The 12957-nt window shown below is 38.0% G+C and overlaps 2 protein-coding genes across 2 annotated transcripts; both read right to left on the reverse strand.

The window, feature by feature from the left end:
- Positions 1-688: 688 nt before the first annotated feature.
- LOC112044167 (cytochrome c oxidase assembly protein COX15 homolog) lies at positions 689-9985 on the reverse strand. Its single transcript, XM_024079918.2, has 8 exons — positions 9818-9985; positions 7393-7563; positions 6372-6504; positions 5456-5588; positions 5097-5283; positions 4231-4492; positions 2857-3125; positions 689-2362 (listed from the first exon to the last, which is right to left on the reverse strand). The coding sequence occupies exons 2-8, from the start codon at positions 7546-7548 to the stop codon at positions 2222-2224; spliced, it is 1281 nt and encodes a 426-aa protein (XP_023935686.2). The 5' UTR covers positions 7549-7563; positions 9818-9985; the 3' UTR covers positions 689-2221.
- Positions 9856-12527, reverse strand: LOC112044166 (tubulin alpha chain-like). Its single transcript, XM_024079917.2, has 5 exons — positions 12519-12527; positions 12224-12431; positions 11663-12135; positions 10580-10936; positions 9856-10466 (listed from the first exon to the last, which is right to left on the reverse strand). The coding sequence occupies exons 1-5, from the start codon at positions 12525-12527 to the stop codon at positions 10209-10211; spliced, it is 1305 nt and encodes a 434-aa protein (XP_023935685.2). The 3' UTR covers positions 9856-10208.
- Between the last annotated feature and the right edge of the window lie 430 nt (positions 12528-12957).

A 12957-nucleotide genomic window follows, 5' to 3' on the forward strand; every position in this document is an offset into this window, starting at 1 on the left:
AAACTGAAGGTCTGTGTTAGGTTATACTTCCTAATGAGAAACCAACTTTAAATATTCAGAATTATGACTTCCAGCTGTAGATTTTATACTATTAGATATGTTACATGCCTACAAAATCACCAAGAAAAGTGATCGAATTTAGCTACTCCACAGCACACACATGCAAAATTTAATGTTTACTTACGTTATATATTTATGTATAGGTATAGGGTGAGCAGTGATAGCCCAGTGGATATGACCTCTGCCTCCGATTCCGGAGGATGTGGGTTCGAATCCGGTCCGGGGCATGCACCTCCAACTTTTCAGTTGTGTGCATTTTAAGAAATTAAATATCACGTGTCTCAATCGGTGAAGGAAAACATCGTGAGGAAACCTGCATAACAGAGAATTATCTTCATTCTCTGCGTGTGTGAAGTCTGCCAATCCGCATTGGGCCAGCGTGGTGGACTATTGGCCTAACCCCTCTCATTCTGAGAGGAGACTCGAGCTCAGTAGTGAGCCGAATATGGGTTGATGACGACGACGATAGGGTCACTGGAAATGTCCATTGTCCAGTCATACATATCTGAATGGATTTAGTTCAAATTAATCATAAAGATTAATGTTCCAGGACTACCTATACCTACCTACCTTCCATTGGATGACAAAATACATAATTGATATTGATAAGGTGGTGATAAAGAAAATATTGTCTGTAACAAATCTATTTATTATCTTAAAACTACAAACTAAACTACAACGTCATTTAATACTCTTTCGTTGAAAATGCATGTCGCTGCAGCTTCATAACAATAACAAAATGCTATAAAATAATTATTATTTAATTATACAAAAACAATCAGTGTCAACATTATAATGTATGTAAAAACAGGTTTTTATTTGGTTGACTGGTTGTGTTTTCATCTGCGCTGTTTACTTGACTGTTTTCCGCCATATTTAATTTTCTATGACGTCATATGTAACTTTATTTCATTTTTATTTCTAAACTGCTAAACTCAAGAAAACATAGCTTAATTGTTCTAAAATCAAGTGCTTTAGTCTTAGAACGAAGTTTTTTTACTAACTACCTACACCTTACGACAATGCTCCTGGCACTCAATTTAGCACAATTTAAATATCTTACAAGTAGGTTTTTTGGACTCTTTGTTTGAAGAGGGACGTTGCTTAAACATCCTTGTAATTAACGATCACTAAAATATTTAAGAGTAGATATGTCATAGTATTTGACTGGCATATGTATTTCATTCCTAACTCTATGGACACAGAACGGTCTATTGTAAGGCCGGCCAATCAGGGGCAAGTTCGGACAGTTGCCATTTGAAGATTGCAATTTAACGGTTTCATTTCGATAGATTATAATATACCAAAAAATAACACGTTAAACTGTAATCAGTTCAGTTCGCAATATATCGACAGATTACAATATCGCGAGTGAGATTATAAACTAACGAATTTTACAATTTAACGGTAACAGATATACAAAGTTAAAAAGTAAACTTTTCAACACAGTACATCTGCCTCAAATACAATATTGAGTTTCCTTTCCTGGAGGAAAGAAAACCTACTATTACATTTATATTGTTCGACCTTAGGAATTCAATTCAAAGTTATTTATAATTCGAGAAGCAAAGAACATTCGAGTCTATCTGTTAGCAGTGACTAGTATCAGACAGATACAGCTATTTGGAGAACAATACTAGCGGAGGGAGTGTTTTTTGATTATCAAGAAATAGGCTAGTTGACTCATATCAAATGTAATATAAACAATATTAATTTTGTGTAGTACATGGAATAAGTAATAATAAATAATAAAAGTTTATGATTTCTTTTAAATCTTAATTTAAATATCACGTATTTTTTCCATTTTCCAAACGTCAAAAACGCTGACGTCCATTTTGTGACGTCACTAACACACTTGATGTACTAAACGTCGAAATTGGTAACTAATATTGTTGTCGAACGCTCCATCTGTATGAAATTTATTGTAGTGACGTCATACAACAGTTGAAATATAGACTGTCATGGCCGACGGGCGTTTCGGTTCGTATTGTCAAAAACATTTAAAAACTAACATTCTCATGTAATCACGTCTCAAAAAATATGAAAAAGAAATTAATTAGTCTAGTAGAACAATAATGAACTATTTAAGACCATTTAAAAATCAGTGTCAACTAGCCTATTGTGCCAGTGTTGGTGCCAGGAGCTTCCCCGTGAGCTATAGTTACTTGGGGATGTACTTGAGCAGCTTGATCTCGTGCGTGAGCCAGATGGCCAGCGTGAGCAGCGCCAGCGAGCCCGACTGGTGGCTGGCGGCCAGCGGCGTGGGCACGTAGTGCAGCAGCGTCAGGATGCCCAGCCCCACCTGTGGGCAATCGTATACCCGCGGTTACATAGGCCCTTTCTATTGATCGGTTTGAAGGCTATGCCAAATAGACTAAGAGAGTTCATTTTTTGGCACCGCTTTCAAACCGATCAATAGACAGAAAGGACATAGGTACAATGTTACTTTTGCTTTTTAGAGTAATGCATGTTTGAAGACGGTTTAATTTTTTCGTTACAAAGTTGCGTTCACTTATTTCAGTTATTTTTCCGATTATTGTGAAAATAAAATGGGACCAATCTGGTCTACTTTGAAACAAAAACTTCTTATCAAAATTGGTTAATAAATGACGAAGTTGTAAAATAACAAACATTAAAAAAAACATACGCGTCCAATTGAGAACCTCCTCCTTTTTTGAAGTCGGGTCATATTCACTTCAGCGGGTGGGTATTGAATCCATAACCTCTATGTGTCAACTCAACAGCGGAGCTACTGAAGCCTCAGAATGAAATCACAATAAATGAAATGCAACTAACCTGTATCCAAGCCATGGCGCCCACGCCGTGCGCCACTCGCCTGGCCACCGGCGACAGCGGCTTGCCCCTGGCCGCCAGCAACAGGCCAGTGGCGGCCAGCAGCGTGGCCGTGCCCAGCGCGCGGTGGTCGAACTGCACCGTGGTAGGGTTCTCGGTGAAGTTGCGCGCAGTGGGCGAGAAGGCCAGGATGTCGTCCGGTACCCAGTGGTCGCCCATCTTGGGGAACGAGTTGTATACCAGCCCCGCGTCCAGCCCGGCTACGAATGCACCTGAGAATTATTAACAGTCATTATTATCATCATTGGCAAGAGACCTGATGGATTGACGCTGGTTCCCTGGTAAATGGAGCGGGCCCTAACGTGGGACGCTACATGCGTTGGCACATTAGCACCGTGTCATATCAGTGAGACAGAATCAAAATCGGGAGCCGCAGCAGAAAAAGCTGAAACCGGTAAGTGGCTCAAATATGCCTCCTCTGACAGAGAGTTACATATTTATACCTTTTGACGTGGAGACCCATAGGCCATGGAGTCGCAGTACCAAAAAATTTTACCGAAACATTTCTCCGCGGCTAGTTGCCTCGACTGGTGACAGAAGAGCTGGCTCATTTTTTGCGCAAAGGATCAGCCTGGCTGTCCAGCGCGGAAATGCAGCCAGTATTCTTGCCACCATTCCACGTGGACATGATTTGTATAGTTATTAGGATAAGTTAGCTTAAGTTCCTTATTGTATTCTTTATCATTAGTCAAAATAAAAAATATTATATTCAACTCCACGACCGCGAATTGGTCCGCCGTCGGACCGCCTTAATCTTGCCCTGTCGCAAAGGACATGTCCCAATTTTGTATGGAGGCTGGACCTTAATTCCGAGTGTCAAGTAAGCAGAACAAATTATTTTCATCTTAAAAGAACATACAATATAGGTCTTAAAACCTAAAAAAAAAACCTTTTTGGAACCCGCATTTTTTTAAATTAATTATATAAAATGTAGGAAAGAAAGAAAAACATTTATTTCTAAAATGTAATTTTTTCATTAGCTGACAAAATTAATTAAGAATTTTTATCATGGTAACATTTTGGGATATGTCCTTTACTCTTAGCGGACGCCTATTAATGTTATACTACCTCCCTACCAACTATCATTGTATCTCACGCGGATTTCGTGATGAGTCTCCTCATCTTGGAATCTCTCGCTTTTATTATCCCAACGAATGAAAGGTTCATTCATCGAAAACCATTTGACGTATAAATATGAAATTTGGCAGGGGGTTTAAATAAATGTAACATAGTCTGCAACTCCGCTCCGGTGGACAGATAGTGCGCAACTCCGCTCCGCATTAGTCCGTTTCTCAGCTGTCTTTCAATCCAACATACCTGACACAGCAGTGAAGAACGCCATCGCCTTAACCCCGTGCGCGAAGGCGGTCACACTCCTCAGCTCCTTGACCCGTGCGAAGGTGGCGCGCGCGGGGAAGGGGCGCAGCACCCGCAGCGCGCCGGCCAGCAGCCCCGAGTACAGCACGAAGGCCAGCGCGAGGTGCGCCGCCAGCCGGTACTGCGACACGCGCGGCACGTCCGACGGGCCTTGGAACCGGTCCTCTAGTCCGGACTTCACCATGTACCAACCCATCAGACCCTAAAACAATGTACGAGTTATTGTAATTACTACAGGGCCAGGCCTCCTTTCTTATAGGAGAGGGGATATGGAGCTTAAACCACCACACAGCTCTAATGTTGTCGGGATTAAAGTTTTTTTTAAATTCTTTACAAGTTAGCCCTTGACTATAACCTCACCTGATGGTAAGTTAATGTCCACCGGCCCATACGATGTCGGCCCAGGGAACGAGCGCGCAGTAACGCCACTATCTGAGCCGCCACGAGCGCGCAGTAACGCCACTACCTGAGCCGCCACGAGCGCGCAGTAACGCCACTACCTGAGCCGCCACGAGCGCGCAGTAACGCCACTACCTGAGCCGTCACGAGCGCGCAGTAACGCCACTACCTGAGCCGCCACGAGCGCGTAGTAACGCCACTACCTGAGCCGCCACGAGCGCGCAGTAACGCCACTACCTGAGCCGTCACGAGCGCGCAGTAACGCCACTACCTGAGCCGCCACGAGCGCGCAGTAACGCCACTACCTGAGCCGCCACGAGCGCGCAGTAACGCCACTACCTGAGCCGCCACGAGCGCGCAGTAACGCCACTACCTGAGCCGCCACGAGCGCGCAGTAACGCCACTACCTGAGCCGCCACGAGCGCGCAGTACACGCCGACGCGTATCTTCATGCCTCTGTCCAGGTAGCCGCGCAGCCAGAAGAAGGCGGCGGGCAGGAACACCACCGCCCCGATGGCGCGGCCCCACGTGCGGTGCGCGTACTCCATCCACCAAATCCACTTGAACTCCGACAAGGTTATGTTGGAGTTTTTGCTGCAAATTGTGCAAAAGATTCATCATCATTATAAATGTATTTGGAGTGTAGACTCGTGAGTCAATGTAAAGTTTATATAACGAATAAACCATGGGCTGCTTATGATTATGCACACTAGAAAAACTATTTGCATACGTACTCTAGCAAGTAGGTACAGATTGAATTACTAACTACTTATATTCGGGGTACTGCTGATACTTCAGGAACTCTGCCTGCCACTCGTCCTCGCCGCGCGGCAGGCGCTCGCCCAGCAGCTTCCACGTCACCATCGACAGCCCCGACTCCGTCAGGCGAGTCACGCCGCCTGCACACACAGTTTACACTGTGGATTGTGGTGTTTGGATGACCCTACAGAAAGCTCATGTGCGTATAAGCTACAAAGCATAAGTATAAATTTCTTTTTTTTCATTTTGTTCATTTTGATGAAGATGAAAGGCTATGTAGACCATTGACTGACATTATGATAATGATGATGAAGGATAACGGCTGCAAGAACATAGGTATGTGTAATATACGTCTAGTCTACTCTGACATTGCGGCACTACAAACTTTACTATTATTAAACCGGATGGGATATGTTTGTATGTATTACAAATCGTCTCGCTAATAGGTTTGATTATAGATACCTCAGTGTAATTAATGTAGCTGAAAAATAGGGAAATAAGGGGACTGCATTTTAAATTTGTTGTATTTAACATTAAAATTGTAATTAGTAAATTTAATTAATGAAACCATCTCCAGATTCAAATTTTGTTTATTCAAATACATTAATTTCACTTAATCTAAACTCTTCTACATTTTTAACTAGTACATCATGCCTAAGTATGATTTGTGTATGTCTAACAATATTCTAACAAAATCCATCAAATAATGAACATTAGACATTACTTAAATATGTACTTTCATATAACTATTATATACAATGATAAGACTAACCAATAAAAACTGTTTTATTGGTTAGTCTTATACCTACAGTAAAAACCTATCACTAACAATTAGCCTCATTTTCTTCCATTAGTAGTGTCGAGCACAATATCAATGACATAGCACACACAGTACAGCGTCACCATATAGCCCACAGCCATACCTAGCACCACCGCCGTCACCACCATGCCGCTGCAGCCCAGCAGCCAGTAGCCCACTGCTTTGGAGTTCTTGGGTTGTGGGGACGACGAACAGAACCGGGCCACTATGCCATTTGACTTGATTAGGCTGCTCAACTGAAATGATGGGAAACATTATCAGAAGTAAGTTAGGTATCATTGTCATCATCACTAACAGCCAATGGACTTGCACTGCAATACATAGGCCTCTCACATGAACTTCTAAACATCACAGACTCTGGTAAATTAAAAACTGAAAGCAGAAAAAAAATATCTCACAATTTTTTGTGTCAGAAGAAATGAGTTGTGAGGATTGGTATATCTTTACAGGTTTTGTTTTTGATGATGAATGAATGATTACTACATTACCTGAAGATACTCTGGATTCAAAGTAAATTGTGTATAGTAATTGTAAAAACTGCAAGTTGTGATAAGCCAGTAGACATGACCTCTGCCTTTATTCAGAGGACATAGGTTTTAATCCGGGCATGCACCTCCAACATTTCACATTTGTGAATTTTAAGAACTTAAATACCCCATGCTTCAAATGGTGCAAGATAAACATAGTGAGGAAACCTGCATACTTGAGAACTTTCTTAATTTTCTATGTGTATGACTGAAGTTTGCCAACTCACACTAGAGTGGTTCTTCTCATTCTGAGAAGAGACTTGTGCTCAACAGTGAACCGAATATGGCTTGTTAATGATGTCTATAAGATTTCACCCAGTGGCATAGTGAACCTTAGACACTAATAGCATATTTATATAATGTTTAAGATTTTTCTGGAATACTAAATAATAGGTTTTGCATTTTTTGTGAGTTTTAATTACAGCAATCTTTTTAGCCTTAACCCAAAGTAAAGCACATTTTTTTTCTCTCCCTCTCTCTTTCTGTTTTTAGACCTGACTACCTGATTTGACTTGGTTTGAATAAAGTAGTTGTTTTAACTATAGTAATTATCAGAGTCAAAGAAAACTGTACTGTAATGTTGTCATTAAAGATTACCTTATTCCCTTGTGTGATGCCTGTGTTGTTCTTGCAGTGTCGTGTGTATGTGATCAGTTGTCTGGAGGCCTGCCGACTGTTGCAGCTGCTGGCCGCTAGCAGCTTGCTTGGTGCTGACCGCAATGTGCAGCGACTGAGGTAGAGTATACTCAACATTGTTGTTCTCTTACTCTGAAATTAAAATGAAATATTTTTAAAAAATATCAACTTCTGTGTCAAAAATTCATAATCAAGAAATTGCAAACTGGATCTAAATTCTTAATATGGCCTTATATTTCAGGGCACTTGCAATGTAAGTCTTGTAGTCTTTTTTTACTTTTTAGTTTTATTATAGGTCTTAAATTACGATGTCTCGAGTTGCAAACAGGGAAGTAAATATAAATATTCATACTCCTCAGATAACTTGGGAGTAAAGAAACAAGGCAATATGACTACATTTTGGTGTTGTGATAATAATAATATTATTTGCTTTAAACATGGGTTACACTTGTTATAAAATTAAATATACAATTAATTATTCGATCCAAACATGTCTTGCCTATAGGTGTGCACTCAGAATACAGAAAACCACCAGAAGGAGTGATAGCGCAAAGAAGTGAAGCCATTTAAACTACACATTTTACGATTACTCACTCTGTGTTTGTCGTGTTGTTTGACGTGCTATACAGGTGACAAATTTAATTAAATTAAGCCGTCTTGTGCTATTCCTTCGTGTAAAAATGCTGTTGGTAAAAAAAAAGAAACTGAATAGGATCACATTTCACGTGTAAGTAGCACAAATAAATATTCTTATGTTAAAATAATGAATAATTTTTACGTGAATTTCGTTGTCATAGAAACCGATGACTTCATTTTGTAAGTGTTGCCAATGTAATTGTTTTGATTTTCCCTACTTTTAATTTCAATTCAAGGATTTATTATTTATGTAAAATATTAATCAACTAAATAGTTAGGCATAGGTTCCGGCAATTAAGTTGAAATAAAATTGTGGTAATCAGCGCAGATAAAGAAAGTGCAAAATAATCTTAAAGCTTTAAAATTTTACAAATAACAATGGCGTGCTATATTATAATAAGTTCGTTCGTTCTTGTCTGTTTGTGTGTTTGTTTGCACATTTGTTTGTTTTCGTGTGCTTGTTTGGTCTTTTGTTTGTTCGTGTACCTACTTGTTTGCTTGTTTGTTTGAGCAAGAGGATTAAATAAAATATTTTTATCTTCAAAACACATTCTTAAAAGATATTAAACCAATTAAATGGCCTTATTTATACTTGAATTTTAAGAGACATAAAAATTAGAGAAATAAGACGAGATAATAATAACTGTGCACGCGATTGAAATACATATTTATAATAATAATATAATATAATTATATGGAATATATAAAATTATTATTGTAAATATGTATTTCTTTAGTTTGTTAGTTGATAAGTTTTATAATTACCGTCTTATTATATCTATTATTTATTTGTCCTTGTCTTAAATTTTTTAGAGTTCATTTTCTTGCTGACTCTTAGCAATCACTAGAAAACCGGTCCCACTGTTTTTATTATTTACCATACAAGTTAACATTTAATGTGATGAACTTATTGTTTTCCTTTTAACATTATAAATTTTTACCACAAAATAGGGAAAAATTTAACAGTCTCATGTACTAGCAACATTACGCGGGTGAGAATTGCGACGAGTGCAGGCTGTTGTGTACAATTTTTTGGACACACTGCGCACTATAGAATGACATCTAAACGTGGCTTCTGGTGGTTTTCTGTATTCTGAGGGTGTGCAAAATATTTATGAAATGTGTCAATGGAACAATACCTAACTGATGCTGATTGTTAAACATTTTGTGTGGTGTAAATGTAAGAAATTTGGTGTAAGCAATATAGCAGCATATTAAAAGAAAAATTCCAGCCCCTCCAACTTGGTTTTGGCTCAAAAGAGGGCTGTGATCTAATATATCTTTTGACACACACAATGGCACACCAATCACTTGTCTATTTACTTCATTGCTTATAATTTTAACAATACTCTCTCTTGACTCTCTTTTTTCAAGAAGTTAGTAAATGAGTTATCACTTAAATTTCTGTATACTTGTAGGTACATAAAATAATAGCTATCAGTATTTTATAGTAATTATGTATCTACAACCATAAGAGTTTATTTACGCTAACGTATGCGGTGTCTATACAAATATTGAACAATTAGCAAACACGGGTCTAAATTTCTAGATAAATTCTCATTTCTCTGTGTAAATTAAATTTTCCAACTTCTGTTTTAAAATAATATTTTAATGGTTATATCATGCAGAGTTTAATGGCAGGAATTAATGGTAGGGAGCGAGTATTTATGTTTATCAATAATTAATCAATATTGATAAGTGTTTGCACAATTAATCGCCAATAGATAATAATATTACAAAATATCCTCACCTGAGTAACCGGCGCGGGGTGACACTATAAGTGTAATATTATTACACGTATTATTTAAAGTAGTCCATTAAGAAAACACACGTATTAATTAATAATCAAATATATTTTGAATATTAACAGAAAATCGACGGGCTGTATCCCAAAATCAAAACAAATCAAAATTAATCAAAATCATTTTCAAACTGTGACAATTGACATATGACACTATTGACAGGTGACTGACATAACAGGTTTTTTAAATTTATTATATGGCCCTGGACACTAGTATATAATAACAGATAAAAGTAACCTACCACAGACAACTGACATGTAAACACAGGTATTTTTTTATTCGTTAGGTACAAATTAAATTCTACTAATTTTGTATTGTCTCAATAAACAGTTTCATTTCTCATGTCTCGATTTCTTTATAATCGTTAGATAATGCTTTTATATTATGAATAGCGTTGCCGAATTCGCCCTCTTCAAGTCCTTCTCCAACGAAATGATGTACAAATGCTCTTTTCGCGTACATTAAAGAAAATTTTTTGCACAGACGTTCCCAAGCTATACGAACTGCCGATGAATTAGAAACCATTACTACTGCTCTTTCCAAAGCTGCCAAATCACCGCCAGGTACTGTTGCCGGAGGTTGATAATTTACACCGATCTAAAAAGAAAAAAAAACGCATTTATGTATTTGTCCATTTTTATTCTATGAATACTCTGAGTAATGCCTAATAAATATTCTAAGTAATACCGTAATGCGGTTAAACTTATTACCTTAAACCCAGTTGGAGACCAAGGTACAAAACGGATAGACCGTGCAGCTTTTATTTGATTAATTGCTGAGTTAATATCATTCGGATTAACGTCTCCTCTGAATAGCAAACAACATGCCATATAATTTCCTCTCCTGGGATCACACTTAACCATTTGGTTAGCTGGTTCGAAACAAGACATCATCAACTGTTGCGTGGTCATGGCTTCATAAAAAGATTTTGAGGGTGGAACAAATGGCGCAAATGTAACTAAGGGAAAATGTATTCTTGGATAAGGAATAAGATTCGTTCTGAATTCTACGAGCTCAACATTCAAGGAACCTTCAAATCTTAATGATGCCGTCATACAAGACACAACCTGAAAAATTACACGCGCTTGTACATTAATCGTTCATCAGCTCTTCGAAATAAGATGTTATAAGTTCGTCGATTACTGGTGATATTATCATTCATTATTTATGTTAATGTAGAGGTCCTCTTATTTATACCATCACTGATACCTCCATCAGTGTTGGTATAAATAAGAGGATAATTGATGACTTGAGCCCAGTTGTTTGTTAGGCAGCGTAGACACCGTCACGCACGGCCATTTTCTTTTATCATAAATTGTTAAGTGTGGGCATGGAGAACATGTCGGACAGGGAATGTGAGTGTTGAGTCATTCTAAAGGGATCCCTTAAACCTACTCCCAAGGTCACAAGTCCTGGTTCCTGCTCAAAGTGTTTCCTCTGTCACAAAATAATGGTACAATCACTATCGCTGCTACCCGTCACGTCACACAGAGTACCTGCTAAAGGCCTGCTGTGAACATTTATTGGCATAAGTAATAAGATGATGAATATGTAGATACTTTTAGGTAAATTAATCTACATTAAAAATATTTCTACTACAAGAGAGACCATTATTTATAGTCAACAATTTCTGAAACTACTGTATCTATTTTGATGAATTTTGCCAAAGGACATAGGCTACATTTTGTCACTAAAATAAAACTTGAAATTTCGAGGGTCTCTTTTCAAGTATAAAATTCGAAAAATTTGATATTGTAGCTGAATTCAGACGCAAAAAATCATAAATAAGCTACCTGAGCAATCAGTCTATTTAAATTAGTGTAAGTAGGCCGCGGCACATCAAGTAATCTTGCTAAAATATCATACAAGGCTTCATTATCGAATATGAAGCAAACATCTTCCGTATTCATACAGGCGTGTGTGGTCATTACCGCGTTGTACGGTTCAACTATTATTGGTGAAATTTTCGGGGCAGGATAGATTGCGAATTCCACTTTTGACAGCTTCCCATAATCCCTTGACAGGCCATCAAGCAAGAGAGCTGTAAATCCTGACCCAGTTCCTCCTCCAAACGCACGGAATATTATAAATCCTTGTAAACAGTTACATTCTTCTACAGTCAATCTAATTCGGTCCAAGGTTAAATCAATCATTTCTCGACCTACACCGAAGTAACCTCGAGCAAAGTTGCTGGCTGCATCTTCTTTTCCAGTTAATAAAGAGGCTGGACGAAATAGTTGTCTATAAGCGCCGGTTCTTATTTCATCTTGAGAAAATAAAATGAATTAGATACTTTATTATTAATATAGGTACTTAATGTAGGTAGGTTTAGTAGTACTATGCGAGAGTGTTACCTATTGGAGTAGGCTCTAAGTCGACCATAACGACTCTGGGTACCACCTTTCCAGCTCCCGTATGGCTGAAAAAGGTCTCGCAACTGCTGTCGTCTCTATATGCTAACATACCGTCTGATGTTATGCCATGTTCAATACAGTATAATTCCCAACAAGCATTTCCTACTTGGACACCAGCTTGACCTATATGAATTTGGATTACTTCTTTCTATATAGCATACACAATAATTTAGCATAATAACTGGTACGAGTGTTTACATACAAAGCTATTGAATTTTATAATGTTGAAACTAACTTTTCCCATTTTATTAAAATTTACTAGAATTTATAAGCGAATTTACGCATTTATTTGTAATTTTGATTGTGGACTACATTTTATAAATTATTCGATTTTTTTATTTACAGGTTATTTGGTCAGAGTTTTAGAAAAATATGTAACTTATGTCATAAATGACATTATAATTTTATTAAAATCAAGTCGGTTGAAGCAAGGTGGAACATTGAGGCATCATTGAGGAATCAATAATTTTGTAGAATATTAATAATCCGGATGCCCGCGACTTCGTACTCGTGGATATAGATTTTTGAAACTCTTTTCAGGTATTTTTTCATAATATTATAGGTAGGCATAAGTAGGTATGTCAATCTCTAGTTAGCAGTACCTACTTATACTGTGCCAGATTTCATCAGCATCATCAGTTGTTGAATTCAAAACAGGTAAGAAACAATAGTAG

The sequence above is a fragment of the Bicyclus anynana genome, chromosome 13 (assembly GCF_947172395.1).
Source record: "Bicyclus anynana chromosome 13, ilBicAnyn1.1, whole genome shotgun sequence".
Lineage (NCBI taxonomy): Eukaryota > Metazoa > Arthropoda > Insecta > Lepidoptera > Nymphalidae > Bicyclus > Bicyclus anynana.